Source organism: Hyperoodon ampullatus, assembly GCF_949752795.1.
Source record: "Hyperoodon ampullatus genome assembly, chromosome: X".
In the NCBI taxonomy this organism is placed as follows: Eukaryota; Metazoa; Chordata; class Mammalia; order Artiodactyla; family Ziphiidae; genus Hyperoodon; species Hyperoodon ampullatus.
This window is the reverse complement of record NC_136913.1, coordinates 132,692,515-132,712,714: the sequence shown is the minus strand read 5'-3', so window position 1 is coordinate 132,712,714 and position 20,200 is coordinate 132,692,515. Positions and strand designations below refer to the sequence as shown.

The 20,200-nt window shown below is 43.3% G+C and overlaps 1 protein-coding gene across 1 annotated transcript; it reads right to left on the bottom strand.

Annotated features, from left to right (window-relative positions):
* Positions 1–405: 405 nt before the first annotated feature.
* FUNDC2 (FUN14 domain containing 2) lies at positions 406–19,330 on the bottom strand (the record flags this gene model as incomplete). The annotated part of the gene is given in 6 exon segments (XM_079728193.1): positions 406–919; positions 4,032–4,163; positions 8,807–8,882; positions 14,872–15,022; positions 19,199–19,249; positions 19,252–19,330. Coding segments are annotated over 6 exon segments (567 nt in total). The 3' UTR covers positions 406–841.
* Between the last annotated feature and the right edge of the window lie 870 nt (positions 19,331–20,200).

The following is a 20,200-nucleotide window of genomic DNA, read 5'->3' as shown; positions in this document are numbered from 1 at the left end:
AAATAAAAATCCAAGAGCTTCTTCCCTCTTCCACCTAAAGTCACTTATTTTACCATAAATAAATCCTTCGGAAACCAGCATGAGATGCATTATCCTGTATGATGGAAAACATCCCTAGATAATACCTGAATGCCTCTAAGTGATTCACTAAGTCTGACCATCCTAAATGTATCTATTGGTTGGTTTCCCTAAAGGCCTTCCCACCAAACACAATACCTTCAGCTCAGCATATGTATCTTCAGTACAGTTTCATTCCATATGCAGACTTTTCAACTGTAGTGTGCATGCTCCCATCCTGTCAGGATAATTAGAGCCAGTACAAGTAGTTCTTGTTCTGTAACCTAAAATCTACTACAAAAGAAAGTAGACACCAAGATACCAAAATCTTTCATGCTTAAAGGCAAATGTATTCAGTTCCTTTCCATGCAGAACATAGTAAGGTATCTTATATGCTTGTTATTTCTTTTCCAAATCAAGTTTGGGACAACCTTTGAGGATCCACTCATGCTCCACGGTGAGCCATCTTGTACCATGTTCTGGTAAGTGTCTTACATAGGGGAGAAAGGAATATTCTTGCTGACCTACAGATTAGTCAAGGGGGAGTGTGCTGGGAGAAGAGTTAATGTCCACTGTCTCTTCTGTTGCCGTCAAGGTCATGGTGGGGCCATTATCCACTTGTACCAACAGATGCCTACAGAAGCCATTCAGATACGCCATGGCAGGAAGGAAGGCACGGGAGAAGAGGGAGAAGAGGACGAAGAGGACAGCCTTCCTATCCTATGATGGAGTGAAGAGGCTGCTGGCTGGAAAAACCAGGAATAAGGAAGTGAAGTCATCCTCTTTAGGATGCCATACCAAGCAGAAAGCCTCCGAAAAATCCACCAGTCACTAGAACATTCTTCTTCACAAACGACACCACCTAGGAACAGAAGATAGCACGATGGATTACTTTGCTGAGGATATCACTGGGAAGCAGGACGCAGATCAGGTGAGATGACATGTCTGGATAAGGTAGTGGCGGGGTGCTAGCGCACAGTGATCTCATTCAAGGGATGCTTTTCAGATGGGACTTTGCAGAGAAGGCACCATATTCAGTAAACTGGTCTCTCCTCCAAACCTGTCCACACGTTCCTCCCGCCCACGCATCTGTCCATCCATCCATACACCCTCCTCTGAAACCTTATTTTCTCACATTCCTACAGCTTCCCATGCATGTGCTCTATCGACCTCCATCCCAGAGGGAACTTTCTCCCAAGTGCTACCATAGAAAAGTATTCACGAGGGGAATACACCCTGTAGCCTGGCCTACTGGTTTCCTGAAATTAAGCACAGGGGTTCATCTCGCTAACCCCACCCCGACCTTTCCCACTCCACCACCCAGCCTCCTGGGACCCTCGAGCCCCCTCATTCCCACTGTGCCTGTGTCTTCACTCCTCCCCAACTTGGCTGGAACCATATTTCCCTATTTGACGCATTGTCTCTTGCCATCTGCCCTCAGGGGGAATTTAAAAACTCATACAATTTCCTGACATAACTTCTTTCATTCATCATCTTTACTCATTCCTCAACTTGCTACACCCTGGCTCTCAACTCCACTACCTGACTGTAACCGTTCTCACAGAAATCACCAATGGCCTCCTTGCTGCTAAACACTAACCCGAACATTTTCATTTCCTGCTCCCCAGACTACGGGCTCTCAGGGGGAACCAGCCACTCTCCCTGGGGCCTGTGAGAGGGCCAGGCCACAAAGAGGCATACGACAAACATTTGTGGAATGAACCAATTCCAAACCTTCTGGTTAGTTTATGTAAGTGCCCACTGTATGGCAACAGTTGGTTCTAATCAAACATTAACCTTATACTTTTTATTATATACATTCCTGTATCATTAAAGAAGTTTTCAACAATCATGTATTACTTTTGTAAATGTCTGAAAAATAAAAAAATTTTTGAAGTGAAAAAAGTGTAAGTTTCATAACCTTGAGCTTGAGGAGCGATGGAAGGAAGGGAGGAAGGAGGAGGGACTTATCTAAGTGCACAAATGCCACGTTCCACTCTGGGCAATGGACAGCTTTTTTTATAAAAAATTTATTTATTTGAGGGGTTTTTTGTTTTTCTTTTTGAACTTTTCCATTTTACTACACTTTATTGAGGTATAATTTACATAAAGTAAGATGTGCTCATTTTTTCACTGAAGTATAGTTGATTTACAATGTTGTGTTTATTTCTGCTGTGCAGCAAAGTGATTCCATTCTACATATATATGCGTTCATTTTCCTATTCTTTCCCATTGTGGTTTATCACAGGATAGTGACTATAGTTCCCTGTGCTCTACAGTAGGACGTTGTTGTGTATCCATCCTATATGTACTAGTTTGCATCTGCTGATCCCACACTCCCAGTCCTTCCCTCCCTCCCCATCCCCCTCCCCCTTGGCAACCACAAGTCTGTTCTCTATGTCTGTGAGTCTGCTTCTGTTTCATAGATTCATTTGTGTCATATTTTAGATTCCACATATAAGTGATATCATATGGTGTTTCTCTTTCTCTGTCTGACTTATTTCACTCAGTATGATAATCTCTAGGTCCATCCATGTTGCTGCAAATGGCAAAATTTCATACTTTTATATGGCTGAGTGGTATTCTGGCAATGGACACCTTTGGCTGAGCACTCGCCACCACACAGAATCGTCTTTTTCTTTTTTTCTTCTTTAAAGGGAATGTCATTTTTTTAAAAAAAATTTATTTATTTGGCTGCGCCAGGTGTTAGTTGTGGCATGTGGGATTTTTTTTTTTTTTTTAGTTGTGGCATGTGTGATCTTTAGTTGCGGCACGCGGGATCTTTAGTTGAGGCATGCGGGACCTAGTTCCCTGACCAGGGATTGAACCCAGGCCCTCTGCACTGGGAGCATGGAGTCTTAGCCACCGGACCATGGAAGTCCCTCTGCTAAGTCATCTACCACTTGTCTATCTGCTTTCCAACTTTCAAACATTTGCTAATATTTCTTGTCTCCTGGTATTCCCTTCCTGTCCTCTTGGTCCTTGTAGGTTTAACCAGGCACCTTCCTGACACCTTGATCCTGGTTTATTTCTCCCCGGTTAAGTGCACATGTATCTTTGGGACATCTGACATTTTTCCAAAGGTAATGAAGAAGTAACAAAATACATCCTTTTAAAAAAGAAGCCCTTCTCCTGTCCCTCCAGTATAATCTGACCTGATTTTATGCCTTAGATCAGAGGTTAGCAAACTACAGCCCATGGGCCAAATCCAGCCAGTCACCTATTTTTATTTATTTATTCTTTTTTATTTTTTTATTTTTTTGCGATACGCGGCCCTCTCACTTTTGCGAGAGCACAGGCTCCAGACGCGCAGGCTCAGCGGCCATGGCTCACGGGCCCAGCCGCTCCGGGGCATGTGGGATCTTCCCAGACTGGGGCACGAACCCGTGTCCCCCGCTTCGGCAGGTGGACTCTGAACCACTGCGCCACCAGGGAAGCCCGTCACCTATTTTTAAATAAACTTTCATTGCAACGCAGCCACACCCACCTGCCTACCCATCGTCTATGGCTGTTTTCACGCTACACAGTGGAGTTCAGTAGTGACAGAGATCACAATGCCTACAAAGCTGAAAACATGTACCATCTGGCCCTTCACAAAAAAACCTTGTCAACCCCTGGGCTACACATTCTGGACATTTCAGAGATGTGTGTGTATGGAGACAAAAATACGACTCAAAATGATCAGAGTGGCTGTAAAAGGTACATCCTCCTCCTCCTCACTTGCTGCTCCCATCCCAACAAGAACTTGTTCAAGGGATGCTCAAACCACATATGTGCCTGCAGCACTTTGCACTCTCACTCAGCAATAAAAGTCACCAAACCTACTGGTCCTTGGTCCTTGTAGGTTTAACCTTTTAAAATGCTGCTGAGGTGAGGATATTCCATATGAGGCTGACATATTGGCTACCCCATGTTTGTACACACAGAGTTGTCTGCACCCTTCACACACTGCACATGAACAAAACAAGCCTCACCTCCTCTGCTTTGCTTTTGACCTCCGTAGGTATCTGGTTGGTCTTGCGGATCTTCAGCTGTTCCTTGGCTTTCTTCATGTCCTTCTCTACCCGCTGCCAGTCCACTTTGATGTAGCCAGTATGGTTTGCAAGCTTTAGTTTAAAAAACGACAGCAAGAAAGGAGAAACACAGGATAAAGCACTGATATATGTTACCAAAAATCCTTCTGAGTTTCTATCTTTGGAGGTATTTGCCATCCAGTTTTTTGTATTACAATGACATTCACTCCACATCTACTCAGCATCCACCCTATGTGCAAGGCCCTATGCCTGGCAACGGAAATCCATACTGGCCTTCAATGACTGCTGGCAATTCTTTTACTTTATTTATACTCTTACCCAATCTCTATAAAATTTTAAGTTAGCTTAAAAAAATTAAATGGTAAATGAAAATCAGAACTGGAAGTCAAGATGTAAGGTAAAGAAACCTTAAAGGCGACATAAGCCTGAGTTTCTCAACAATGTGAACAGGGCAAGGGTGTCACGAAGTAATCACTGCTGCTCAGAAAGAAATCACAGAGATTTCTCACGAGCGATTTCTTGTAAGGGAGAAGCACATCCAAATATACCTACAGGACATGCCTACTTCCCTTGCTCAAGACAACAGGAGCACACACACACACACACACACACACACTCAGCGAGAAGCGTTTCATAAAGAATGTGCGAACAGGATAAAACTCATTCACACACGGGGAACACAAATTTCTGATATGATAAATCATATCTCCCTGGATAGCTCAAAGTATCTAAAACGGAAATTCCTCTCCACTGTCTAGTCAGTTGCTCCCCCTCTAGTCTCTCTTTTAGTTAACAGCACCAACCAACTGATCAGTCACCGAAACCAGGCTGGAGAAAATATCTGCAATATATCTAATAAACAAAACACTAATACCTAGAAAAAGTGAAATTCTTCTAGAGATCAGTAAGGAAAAAAACCCATTTGAAAAACGGGTAAAGGCAACTCACAAAACAAAGTGGCCAACAAAAGGGAAAAGTTCAACTTCACAAGTAATCAAGGAAATTAACACTAAAATTAATGAGTTACTATACTTTTTTTTATCAGATTGGAGATGATTAAAATACTGAAAATATACAGTGTTGGTAAGAATGTGGGAAATGGACACTCCTATCACACCCTTACTGAGAGTGTTTACCAGCAGCCTTTTAGGAGAGCGGTTTGGCATCATCGCCAACACTGAAGCTGCACATGCCATTACGCTACACCCAGAGTGGCAGCTCTTGTCACAGCAGCTTTACTGGAAATAAACCAAATGTCCATCCGCACATGAATGAATAAAGCAAATTGTGTCATGTTTACACAACAAGATGTTGCTCAGTGCTTGTAGCAGCAACATAGCTGAATCTCAAAAATCGTACACTACATTCAAGTTCCGATTCTGTTACTCCACCCTGTCTCTCCCACAGGACGAAGTACATTGAACAGCTACTTGGGGACTCTGAAGAAAACAAGAGCATCTGACTGGAGAAGCCCAGAGCCGTGTATTTCCCATATTTGCTAAGGTATCACCTGGCCTAGACTTCAGGCAGGACTCAGAAACATTCTGACAAAATTCAACACACATTCCTGTAAAAGCTCTTGGAAAAACAGAAACAGGGAGAACTTCCTCAACTTGATAAAGAGCATCTACAAACATACAGCTAACGTCAATCATACTTACTGGTGAAAGACTGAATACTTTCATCCAATGTTAACAAAAAGGCAAGGATGTCTACTGTCTCTGTTCCTATTCAACACTGTGCTGGAAATGAAGTCATAGTGCAACAAGGAAGAACATAAGGTAAGAGGCATCCAGATCAGAAAGGAAGAAGTCAAAATGTCACTATTTGTAGACGTGTTTGTCTACATAATTTCAAAAAATCCAACAAAAAACAAACAAAAACTCCTACACACAAAAAGCGAGTTTAGCAAGGCTGTACACTACAAGATAAACACACAAATTGTATTTCTATATGCTAGCAATTTGAATTGGAAATGGAAATGAAATTTATAATTTTACAATAGCTGCAAAATAATAAAATACTAGGTACAAATTTAAACAAAAATCATATAGGATCTGTACACTGAAAACTACAAAATGTCTGTTGAAGAAATAACTCAAAGAGAAATTATTAAGCCAGAGTTATTGCAATCCCAATCCCAGCAAGATGTTTTATAGATATGTAAACAAGCTGGTTCTAAAATGTGTATGAAAAGACAAAGGAACTAGAACAGCCAAAACAATTTTGAAAAAGAACAGAGTTGGAGGAATCACACTACCTGATTTTACAGCAATCAAGACAGTGTGGTATTGGAGAAGACACACAGATTAATAGGACAGAATAAAAAGTACAGAAACAGACAACCCAATTTAAAAGCGGGCAAAAGACCTGAATAGATACTTCACCAAAAAGGAGATCTGGACAGTAAATAAACACATGAAAAGATGTTCTACAGCAGTAGTTGTATCACTCTGAGTCCAACTGGGAGACAGCTTTAGGGCTCAGGGTGAGTGCCTGGGGAAAAGCACAAGAGCAACTAAAGCTCTTATAAGGTATCTAGGAATAAAACTGAACCACAGATGGATAAGATCTATATGGAAAAAATAATAAAAGTCTAGGCAAAGACATTAAAGAAGACCTAAATAAATGGAGAGAAAGCCTGTGTTCACAGCTAGATGATACAATATCATAAAAGATATTCATTCTCCCCCAATTTATCTATATGGTTCCCATGCAATTCCAGTCAAACATTTTTCTTCTTACCCTTTTTTTCCCCTTTTTGGGTGCACCGTGCGGCACACGGGATCTTAGTTCCCCGACCAGGGATTGAACCCGCGCCCCCTGCAATAGCAGCGCGGACAGAGAATTAACTACTGGAGTGCCAGGGAAGTCCCCCAATCAAAATTTAAACAGAATCTTTGAAAGGAATTGACAAGCCTGTTCTAAAATTTAGATGGAGAAGCAAAAGTCCAAAAGCAGCTGCAACGATCCTGAAGAATATGTGGAGGAACTACCAAGGCTCAGCAGATACAGGAAGTAGAGCCACACATACATGAACTGTGATACACGATAAAGGCAATGGTACAGATATTGAAAAAAGGAAGACTTATTCACTAAATGCTGCTGGGACAATAATCCAGAAGAAAGAAAGGAAACTGGATCCTCATGTCAAACCACACCCTTGATCTCCCAACATCGTGACTACCCTGGTGACAGGGCACATGCGTGCACAGCACAGACCCCCATGTCTCACGTGCACTGCACTCCTTGCACATCTGACCCAAGCAATACCAGAATCCCAGGGCGAGGGGTCCTTCCTGGAGATTATTCTAATGCCCATTACTTCTGTCAGTCAGAACCCCCAAAAGAAACAGAGGGTGCACTCAGATTAAGGCATTTCAAAGCAATATGAAGATACTCAGGGAAACCACAGGGATAGAACAGGATTGTGGGTCTAGTGCGAGAGCTGTCACTGCACTTGCATCCGAAGGGGTGCGAGGAAGGAAAGATGACTGCAACCCAGAAGGCAACAGGAGGGGTGAGGAGGGGCGAGGAGGGGCCTGGAGGGGTCTGTCTGCTAACAGCCCCAGGGAGGGAGCCAAGAAGCTACACAGGGAACGGGTCCGGGGGAAGCTGCTGGTGCCTTGCTAGTCACAAGCAGGATGCTGCCAGAGTGATGCTATGGAGTTCCCAGGCTCGGGCAGAAAAGGGCGGGCAGCTTTCACCATGTTTCTGAAACAAGGGTGCGTGGACAACTGAGGCCGCAGCAGGAGCTGAGACCCGAGCAAGGGAGGGGAGGGAGGGGCCTGGGCCCGCCCCAGCTCCCTGCTCACCCAGCCCCAGTCACCTCTGGCTACAACCCCTTGAGGCTGCCAGCCCAAGCGCCCACCCTCCCCTCCCCGAATTGCTGACGCACAGAAACTGAGATAATAAAAAGATGGTCATTTCAAGCATTGGGTTTTGAGGGCATCTGTGATGCAGTGATGCTGTACCACACCCGCCCCGGCCCACCAGTCATGAGCAGGCCTCTTCTGGCCTCTTCCACACACTTCATTTTCACCTGACGCACCTGGAAAACTCACTCAAATTGTGATTCTAACGTGGGATGACCTCGCTAAGATGAGAGCTGCTTCGAGAGGAGACAAAGAGCTGTGGATCCGGATACTCCAGCTTGACTGCACCTCAGAATCACCTGCAACTTTAAAAATACTCCGATATACAAGCAGGCCTACTGCCCGTGAAATCAGACGGAGGCGGGGGGCAGGCCCCAAGCATCAGTGTTTTATAAAATTCCCAGGTGATTCCAATGTGGAGTCAAGTTTGCAAACCAACTGTACACAGCAGCCTCAGGGGACCAGCAGCCAGTGGTTCAAAAACAAACTCCACGCCAAGGGCCAGCAGAGGCCATCTGACCAGTGTCATTTAGCCCTCATGTCTCTCATCGACTTAGTGTCTAAGAATAAATCATATCACAGGGCACTTGCATCACACCTGGGATTTCTGAAATCACACTTGCTTCATATTTCAAGTGGTCTTGAAAACCCTGGAAGGGAGCTATGATAAGGAATATGCATGTGTCCCCATGTTATAAATGACAAAATGTAATCCACCTAGTAATTGAAGAAGTCTGACTCAAAAGGTTACTAGCATTTCAAATGGTACGTGAAACCGTCTAAAGTAAAAGAGCCTGGACTATGTGTGAGGACGGCCAGGGAAAGACTCCACATACAGACCTGAAGCAGGAAAAATCCACCTCCCAGAGCTGTGGCAGCCAACCTTCCAACCTTCTGGAATACGAAACCAGTGCACCTACAAAAATCAAGTTAACAAGCTGTCAGACAAACACAAGCATGGACTTCTAACAACATTCAGAGCCTACTTACCTTGGGACGATCCAGCTCCTTCCTACTCCAGGCATAAAGCCCATCCCCTGCAGAACGAGGAAACGGCAGAGGCTCTGACCTCAGAAGGACCCTGACTCAGATCTTGGCTCTACTACTCACTTCATTTTGTGGCCTTGAGCAAAACCCTTAAACTCCCAAGCCGTGTTTTTAAAAGATGACTCTGGCTACACTGTGGAGAATGGATCAACAAAGGAAAGGATAAAGCAGAGACTCCAGTCAGCAATATGGAAGAGAAATGGCGGCAGGGAGGGAGCAGCCCTGAGAACTCTTGGTGAAGCGAGTAAACACATGACTGTGTATGAGGCCAGAGTGGCCACACGGGATAACAGACAGGCTCTCATGCCATCTTCTCTGGTCGGCACGTGGCTCTTGACAGAAAACTCTGCGCTGAAGACGGCTTATAAAGCCCTACACTTACATCTAGTGTCCCTTTACCTCTCTGCCCTCATTTTCTACCACCTACTGCTTGGTACACTTCGGTAGGAGAAAAAATGTATCAATATCAATAAAACATTGCATGGAGGACCTCACAAGGATTTTAAATGTTTTTAAACAAAAGCTAGGTATATCTCAGAAGGGACTCCTAAACTGGAGGAATGATAGGACTAGTAAATAAACCATTAGGAGTCATCTTAATTCTTAACTGTGATTATAAGCTGAAGTAAACTGCCTGTACCCTGTATCCACTGGCCCTAAGTCCCTGATGTGAAGGCATTAACTGACATTTTGCAGCTAAGATTCATTCATGATAAAGGCAACCAACTGGATTGTTAACTAGCTCTTATTTCTCCGACCTTTTTTTCAAAAACCTAACATGGATAAAGGTGCTTTTCCCCTCCAAAGAAATGTGGGAGAAAAAAATGAAGTATATATAAACTCCAGCAATTTTCTTCTCAGTCTCTTTTATCTTTAAAATTAGTTCTATAGAGTAAGGTACAGAACACATGTGGAATTTTTTTAAAGCCATGTGTAAATGTGTCCCAGAACAAGAATCAAGACTCAATTACATAAGAATAAAAAAGATATCTAGCACCCAATAAGGTAAAATTCACAATACTGCCATCCCATTAAAAACTACCAGGCAGGCAAAGCAGGAAAACAGACCCATAATGATAAAAAACGAAATCAACTGAAAGCAACCTAGAAATGGCACAAATGACAGAATGCTGACAAAAACATCAAAAGTTATTATGATTGTATTCCATGTTCAAGAAGCTAGAGGAAAGATTCCACATAATAAGTAGGGACAAGGAACATATTTTAAAAGGATACAAATCAAACTTCTACAGATGAAAACTATATGTCTGAGATGAACACTGTACTTGATGGAACTAACAGCAGTTTAGATACTGTAGAAGTAAAGATTAGTAAACATGACATAGCAATAAAAACTACCAAAATGAAACAGAAAAATACATGAACATGGTTGTAATATTGAACTATAGTTATACACTGGGGAAAACTGGAGGATGGGCTCTCTGGATTTTTTTTTGCATTTTTAAAAATTTATTTATTTATTTTTATTTATTTTTGGCTGCGTTAGGTCTTCGTCACTGCATGCGGGCTTTCTCTAGTGGCGGTAAGCGGGGGCTACTCTTCGTTGCGGTGCAGGCTTCTCATTGCAGTGGCTTCTCTTGTTGCAGAGCACGGGCTCTAGGCACGCAGGCTTCAGTAGTTGTGGCATGCGGGCTCTAGAGCGCAGGCTCGGTAGTTGTGGTGCACAGGCTCTCTGGATTATTTTTAACAAGACCTGTGAATCTACAGTTATCTCAAAATAAAAAGTTAAAAAAAATAGTGTCAGTGAACTACAGGAAAATTTCAAGCAGTGTAATAATATGTCTAACTAGAACTGTTGAAGGGTAGAAAATATTTGAATAAATAATGAGAAAATATTCTAAATTTGATGAAAACTGTAAATTGATAGATCTAAACAGCTTAATGAACTCAAAGCACAAAACAAATGATAAATATCTTAAAAGCAGCCTGAAAGGCGGGGGGAGGGACATATTAGGTACAGAGGAATACAATTCAGAGATAGCACATTTCTCATAGAAAATCATGCAAGACAAAAGATAATGGAACATTTTTAAAGTACTAGGGGAAGAAACAACCCTGTCCATCTAGAATTCTATACCCAGTAAAAATACCTTTCAAAAAACAAAGATGTGGGCTTCTCTGGTGGCGCAGTGGTTGAGAGTCCGCCTGCCGATGCAGGGGACACGGTCTCGTGCCCCGGTCCGGGAAGATCCCACATGCCGCGGAGCGGCTAGGCCCGTGAGCCATGGCCGCTGAGCCTGCGCGTCTGGAGCCTGTGCTCCGCAACGGGAGAGGCCACAACAGTGAGAGGCCCACGTACCGCAAAAAAAAAAAAAAAAAAAAAAAAAAAACAAAGATGAAATGAAGACCTTTCTCAGATATACAAAAGCTGAAAAATAAATCATCACCAGCAGCCCAAAAGTACAAAGAATGTTAAAAGTGGAGAAAAATGATACCAGATGGAAATCTGGATACACACAAAAGCATGATGAGCACAAGAAATAAACTATACAGGTAAATATGAAAGGTTTCATTTTCATTATTTAAAAATATAAGAATTAAATATTTAATGAAAAAATGTAAAAGTTAAGTGTATGACAATGAAAACCAAGGTAAAAGGGTAAAATGGAAGTATACTGTTTTATTTTTTTTTTAAGATTTTTTTGATGTGGACCATTCTTGAAGTCATTGTTGAATTTGTTACAATACTGCTTCTGTTTTATGTTTCTGGTTTTTTGACTGTGAGGCATGTGGGATCCTAGCTCCCTGACCAAGGATTGTACCTACACCCCCTGCATTGGAAGATGGAGTCTTAACCACTGGACCACCAGGGAAGTCCTGGAAGTATACTGTTGTAAGAGCATTACACTCTACATGAAGTGATATATCTCTTGATGATAGACTGTGGTAAGTAGAAGATACATCCTATAAACCCTAAAGCAACCATTAAAATTACACAATTAAGAGACATAGGCAATAAACCAAGAAGGGGCATAAACAGAATTATGAAAAATATGTGATTCAAGCAACAAAAGAACAAAAAAGAACGAATAAACTGGACTTCATCAAAATTAAAAACTTTTATCCATCGAAGGACATTATCAAGAAAGTGGAAAGACAACTTAAAGAACAGAAGAAAATATCTGCAATCATGTCTGGTAAGAATCTAATATCAAAAACACATAAAAAATTCTTACAACTCAAGAACAGAAAGACAAACAACTCAATTTCTCCAAAGCAGATGTACAGATGGCCAACAAACACATGAAAAGACGCTCAACATCGTTAGTCACCACTTCACACCCATGTCATGCCCACTAAGGTGGCTATAATAAAATGTTTTTTTAATGAAAATAATAAGTGTTGGCGAGATGTAGCCATAACAAGGAAAGAAGTCCTGACACACACTGCAACGTGAATGAACATCAAAAACATGATGCTCAGGGGGCTTCCCTGGCGGTACAGTGGTTAAGACACCCTGCTTCCACTGCAGGGCGCACAGGTTCAATCCCAGGTCGGGGAACTAAGTTCCCGCATGCCACTCAGTGCGGTCCCAAAAAACCAAACCAAAACAAAACATGATACTCAGTGAAAGAAGCCAGATATACAAGGTCACATATTGTATGATTCTATTTATATAAAATATCCAGAATAGGTAAATCCATAGAAACAGAAAGCAAATAGATGGTTGCCAGGGGCTGGGGAGAGGGGAGAATGGGGAGTAACTGCTCAGTGGGGATGGGGTTTTATTTTGGGGTGATGAAAATGGTTTGAACCTAGAGAGAGGCAGTGGTTATACAAAGGTGTGAATGTACTAAATGCCACTGAATTGTACACTTTAAGATGGTTGGTTTCATGTTATGTAAATTTCACCTTAATTTAAAAAATATATATATATACACATACACAGTATACCTATTTTTATTACACACACGTATATTTGATCCAAAAGAAAATAAAGAACAGAACACCAAGATGGTAAATTTAAACCCAATGATAACAAAAATAAACTTAAAGGTAAATAGTCTAAGCACACTAATTCAAATGAAAAGATTGTAAAATTGGATTAAAAAAAGGAAGACCCACCTATATGCTGCCTATAAGAAACCCATTTTAAAGAACTGTTTTTAAAAAAGTATTTATGTATGTACGTATATATTTATCTTGGCTGCGCCTTAGGTCTTAGTTGCAGCACTGGGAATCTTTGTTGCAGCATGTTTAGTTGCAGCATGTGGGATCTTTAGTTGCAGTATGCAGACTTCTTAGTTGCAGCATGTGGGCTCTTAGTTGCGGCATGCGGTGCGAACTTGTTAGCTGTGACATGCATGCAGGATCTAGCTCCCCGATCAGGGATCGAACCCGGGCCCCCTGCATTGGGAAGGCAGAGTCTTACCCACTGGACCACCAGGGAAGTCCCAAGAAACCCATTTTAAACATACAGACTCCACTTTCCTGAACTTTGCCCCATGTGCCTCTTCCTCTGGCTGATTTTGTTTTGAATATTTATTTATTTATTTATTTATGGTTGTGTTGGGTCTTAGTTGCGGCCCTTGGGATCTTTCATTGCAGCATGCGGGATCTTTCATTGCAGCACGTGGGCTTCTCTCTAGTAGTTGCGGGGCACAGGCTTAGTTGCTCCGCGGCATGTGGGATCTTCCCAGACCAGGGCTCAAACCCGTGTCCCCTGCATTGGAAGGCAGATTCTCAACCACTGCACCACCAGGGAAGCCCTATTAACTTTTAATGGAGTATAATCTGCAAAAATACTGAATCACTACACTGCAACCTGAAACTAATATAACACTGTAAATCAATTATACTTCAAAAAAAAAGACATTATGCCAAGTGTTAGTGAGGAGGTAGAGAAACTGGAACCCCCATACACTGCTAGGGGAGATGTAAGATGTAAGACGATACTTTAGAAAACTGCTTGGCAGATCCTTAAAAAGTTAAGACATTCACCTACTATGACTCAGCCTAACTCTTTCTAGATATTTACCCAAAAGAAATGAAAGCATATGTTCATACAAAGACTTGTACACAAATGTTAACAGCATTTTAAGCCCAAAAGTGCAAACAGGGCTTCCCTGGTGGCGCAGTGGTTGAGAGTCCGCCTGCCGATGGGGGGGACGCGGGTTCGTGCCCCGGTCTGGGAAGATCCCACATGCCGCGGAGCGGCTGGGCCCATGAGCCATGGCCGCTGGGCCTGCGCGTCCGGAGCCTGTGCTCTGCAATGGGAGAGGCCACAACAGTGAGAGGCCCGCGTACCGCAAAAAAAAAAAAAAAAAAAAAAAAAAAGTGCAAACAAACCAATATTCATCAAAGGGGAATGGATAAACAAACTAGTTTATCCATACAGTCGACTACTACTCAGCAATAAAAAGGAATGAAGCAGAGATACACACAACAGCACAGATGAAGCTCAAAATTAGTATGCTCAGTGAAAGAAGCCAGACAAAAAAGAATACTTACTGTATAATTCCATTTATATATAATTCTAGAAGATGCAAAGCAATCTATAGTGATAGAAAGCACTTACTATGTGGCCTTGGTCAAGTAAACCTTTCTAAGCCTTAGTTTCTATTAAATGAGGATAGATAATAACAATAACAATTTCAGAGTTGTGAGAAGGAAATGAGATACCTATATAAATATCTAAAATAGTACCTGACGTGTAGCAAATACTCACTATGTGTAACCATTAAATAGCACTTTAACATTATGTTGAGATGTATACTATTCATTAAGTGATCAATTTCACAAGTCAATGTATTTTCCTTGGTTAAAAGAGATGGTTCCTATAACCCCAACACTGAGTCATGCAAAAAAAGATACTGGACATCTTTTATATCACTTACCATCCAGTAACACCTCCAATTAACAGCTGGGTTGCCACACTATACTTTTCAGCTGAAGGCCCAGATTCCTGCCCAAACAGCTTGCGCCACCATGGCTGCTTTTTAGCAAGTTCTGCAAGGTCCAGTGACTCAAAATTTCCCTCAAAGTTTCCTACAAGAATTAAGATACTGAATAAGAAAAGTTACTTTTACAATAAATCACTAACATTCCTAACCTAGATTAAGAGATTTTTAAGGAAACAGAGACAGCTGTAATAAGGACATCTAAATATTAATCTATTTTAGAGTAAACTGACTCTGAAATTCTGATCGCAACTTTTGAAAATCAGACTAAAATCAACAAATATCTCAGAGGAAAAAAACCTAGACAATTTAGAATGAGTACTCTAGTTTTTCCCCTGAAATTTAAAAACAACCAAAAGGACCTAGGAAAAACTGGTGATACTTAATAATGCATCCTAAATGAAATGGGTTTTCTTCATTTGCCTCTCCTTTTCAGAAGTAACTCAATACTACTCAATAGCCCACAAATTCTCAGTACTATGTGTATCTCCAGTGATAATAAAGATAGGAGGTAACCCTGAGAAAACCATAATTCAAAAAGAGACATATACCACAATGTTCACTGCAGCTCTATTTACAATAGCCAGGACATGGAAGCAACCTAAGTGTCCATCGACAGATGAAGGGATAAAGAAGATGTGGCACATATATACAATGGAATATTACTCAGCCATAAAAAGAAATGAAACTGAGTTATTTGTAGTGAGGTAGATGGACCTAGAGTCTGTCATACAGAGTGAAGTAAGTCAGAAAGAGAAAAACAAATACCGTATGCTAACACATATATATGGAATCTAAAAAAATAAAATGGTTCTGATGAACCTAGGGGCAGGACAGGAATAAAGACGCAGACGTAGAGAATGGACTTGAGGACACGGGGAGGGGGAAGGGTAAGTTGGGATGAAATGAGAGAGTGGCATGGACATATATACACTACCAAATATAAAATAGCTAGCTAGTGGGAAGCAGCCGCATAGCACAGGGAGATCAGCTCGGTGCTTTGTGACCACCTAGCGGGGTGGGATAGGGAGGGTGGGAGGGAGACGCAAGAGGGAGGGGATATGGGGATATAGTATATGTATAGCTGATTCACTTTGTTGTACAGCAGAAACTAACACATTGCAAAGCAATTATACTCCAATAAAGACATTAAAAAAAAGAGGTAACGTTTAATTGAGCTGTTTCTATTTACCAGGCAATGTGCTAAGGAATAAACATGTATATATAATTAAATCCACAGAACAAAGTAGGTACAGAACAAGGTACTATTTATTAACTCCATTTTGTAATTAAGAAGTAGAGGCTCAGAGGGTGATTTATTTGCCCAAAAAGGGAAAGAGTTAACAAAATGTCTAATCCCTCTCTCTGTGGGAAAATAAATTTAGTGAAAGAGGCAAAAGAACTCTACACTGTAAATGAGGAAACACTGCAGAGTTGCAATCTCAATCAAAAAGTAAGTTTTTATCTAGAAATTGCGAAGCTGGCTCTAAGATTTATATGGAAGTACAAAGAACCTAGAGTAGTATTCCAGTTCCTATGGCTGTACAACAAATTACCCCAAAACTTCATTCACAGAGCAAAACAGTCACTTTCTATGCTCCCAGACTCTATGGATCAGGAATTCAGACAGGATACAGCTCATCTCTGCTCCATGTGTCTGTGGCTTCAGCTGGAAGAATTACAGGCAGGCGTCTGGAAGCATCTACTACATTCACACATACAGGCTGCCTTGCTCTGGGTTAGTTTGGGCTTCCTTACAGCATGGTGGCTAGGGTCAAGGGTGCCTGTCCCAAGAAAGGGAGTAAGAGAGTGAGGAAACTCAAGGGCTCAGCAGAAGCTATATTACCATTTAAGACCTAGCCTCCAAAGCCATGCAGTGTTACTTCCACTGTATTCTGCTGCAGCCGTCACAAACTTCCACTCAGATTTGAGAGGGAATATAGACCCCAGTACTCAGCAGGAGAAGTGTCAAAGTCACACAGAAAAAAACAGCATGTGGAAAGGGGAGAGATTGCTGCAATCACTTAGGAAAATACAATGTGCCACCACCAGTGGCCAAAACAATTGTGGGGAAAAAAACAACAAAGTTCAAAGAATTTCAAGACTTCTTATAAAGCTACAGTAACACACAGGTAACTAATTTCAAGACTTATAAAAGTACCCTATTTGACACAGTGTAGAACTGACCTAAGCATATAAAAATATATCAGTGGAAGAGAATATAGTGTCTAGAAGTAGATCTACACATACAGTCATTTGATTTTCACATGGCACCAAAGTTATTCAATAGGGAAAGAAAGTCCTTTCAACAAATTGTTAGAACTATTAGGTATGTGTACTAAACAAACAAAAAGACCCTCAATCCCTACTTTACACAATACACAAAATATAATTGAAGAATTAATTCAAGATGGACCATAGATACCAATTTAGCAAAACCAAAATATGGATGTTTAAGGAACTGGGCCTTCTATGGCCTCACAAGTAGTTAAATGAAAATTTTTGTTCTAACGTAACCACAAAACATTACTGCTGTGTTGAAGAAGAAATTCTCTCCCTGGGTTAAAGAACATCACTGAAAACAAGAATGAGTTTCGAGTTTTGTTTTAATGTCATTTTAACAAGCTCCTTAGCTCAATAGACAGCTCCAGCCAAAAGGGATCAAATCAGAGACACTGAGTTCACCCAAAGTCACTCAGTCATTCAACACACACTGCTAAGCACTATACCGACCAGCCAGCAGCCTTGCTTGTGAGCCCAGGAAAGCAATGATTGCAGTATTATGTGATCATCAATATGATAAAGATTGAAATTCCTAATGTCAGCCTCAAAGTTACTCCCAACAATTTCCTAGGTGCAAATATCTGAGCAACCTACACATTTTAACTAAATAAGGGCAGTCTGCTCTGCAGGAAAATAATTCCATTGTGCATTCCAACACCTTTGAGCCACCTCAATTCAGGTGTGCTGGTAAACGGTTTGGGTTTTTTTAGATTTTTTTTTTTTTTTTTTGTGGTACGCAGGCCTCTCACTGTTGTGGCCTCTCCCGTTGCGGAGCACAGGCTCCGGACGCGCAGGCTCAGCGGCCATGGCTCACGGGCCCAGCCGCTCTGCGGCATGTGGGATCCTCCCGGACCGGGGCACGAACCCGTGTCCCCTGCATCGGCAGGCGGACTCTCAACCACTGCGCCACCACGGAAGCCCTAGATTTTTTTTTAATCTGGAACATTTTCAAAGTTTTTATTGAATTTGTTACAATATTGCTTCTGTTTTATGCTTTGGCTTTTTGGCCGGGAGGCACGTGGGAACTTAGTTCCCCAATCAGGGATGGAACCTGCACCCCCTGCACTGGAAGGTGAAGGTGTAACCACTGGACTGCCAGTGAAGTCCCCAGGTAAACTTTTCACAAGCGCGCTGGGGTGGGGGGAGGGCTGACTAGTAGTGTATACCAACATCCAGGGTGTGACGTCACTGAAGTGTGACAGCGCTGAATGCGGAGCTGGCAAGAGACGCGGCTTATCACGCTACGTTATTTCCACCACATAGACACAACAGATGTCCATAACCTCCAGAGTACAGATAATAACTAAACATGGCAAACAATAAGGAAGTAATGAAGTTTGAGCATTTTCACTGTTTTTAACATAATTTATGTAATCGTAAATTTATATAATTGAGCTTTCGATAATGGTTCTGTGAGCCAGCACTGAACTGAACATAGCCTGAAGCATTCAAAGAAGTAGGATAAGAAGCACAACTGAAAGACGTGGTCCACTGTATATTTTATTACAGGCTTTTTTTTTCACGGACTCTTCCCTTCACTACGCGGACTAAATAGGCGATTTCCAAGAACCATACCACGTGTACTCTTTCAAAACCATCAATAGCGCAAGTAGAGGCGGCACGCGGAAAGACGCCGGCCGGGTGTTTGAAAAGACAGTCCAAAGGGACAAAGAAGCTGCCTTAGTCTCACGGTGCCAGAGTGCTTCCGGGAACAGGGACAAAATGTCTCCAGGCCGAGGCTGTCGGGGGCGGGGCCGGAAGGCGGAGGAGCCCGGCCGGAGACAACACCGAGGGCAAGTTCGGCTCCAGTCCGGCCACTGACCTTGGCCGGACCTCGGGAGCGGCCGGGCCACAGACGAGCCCCGGGCGCCCGCCCCGCCCCTGCGGCGCTCGAGCCCCCCAGGGGCGCTGCTGGGCCTGGGAGGCGCGGAGCCCGGGAAGTCAGCTCCTCGCGGCGCCACCGGCGCGCGCCCGTCCTTACCTTGACTGGCTGCGGCCATTTCGGCAAGCTCGTCTCGCGATGACACCCGTAGGGCTCGGCTCGGTAAGACGCGGAGTGGCGCTCCGCCGTCTGCGCTAGGTGGCTTCCGGCACGTGGGGTAGATGTTTCCATTCCCACGGCGGCGGCGGAAGAGGCGGGGCGGGGCGGGGCGCGGGGCAGCTAGTCCCCTTCCCCGCGCGCAGTCGCTTCACAAGGCGCCAAGGGCGGTGTCAAAGACCCCGCGGCCCCGGCCCCCAGGCGCGTCGGGCCGCGCGTGCGCGGAAGGGTTCTTGCGGAGGAGTTACTCTGCTGCACGTAGTCTAGCTCGTAGCTCGCGTGGAGGGGGGTTCCCCGTGCGCGACCGCAGTGCGGCCTTTCGCCAGTGAAGACTGCTTCACTCCTTACTTTACTAAAAATAAAGAAAGCGGGCTTGTAGTGGTTGTTCATGTCAACCTTGAGCAGGTATTTATCAGTGCCCGCTCTGTGCCCGACGCTGTGCTACTGGAAGAAGACAGACATTTAAGAAGCATTGCAGTCACAGTGACCGAGACGGGCCCAGAAAGGAAAGCGCTCGCTGCCCGCAGCACCCGCCGAGCCCTTTAACCACGTGTCGCGGCGCACCTCCCCGCCCCAGCCCCAAGCGACAGCTTTCGCTGTTACTCCGTCTCAGTTCACGGCAACGCCACCTTTCCAAAACCCTTGCTGTTATTCTGAACTCCTCTTTTTCAAAGCCCACAAACCCAGTTCATCAGCAACCAGCAGAAGCGCCACCTTCACAATGAATCCAGCCCTGCTCGCCCCTCCACTGCTTCCGTCCCAGCCCAAATCACAGTCGTTTCTCGCCCTCAGTTAACAGGTCACCTGCTCCTACCCTTGTACCACTAAAGCCTATCCTCTCCGCTGCGGCCAGAGCTCACGACCCTCCCCTGCTCAGAACCCTACCATGGCTCCCTATAGCCCTCGGTGTATGAGCCACAGGCCCTTTACTAACATGTAAGCTTC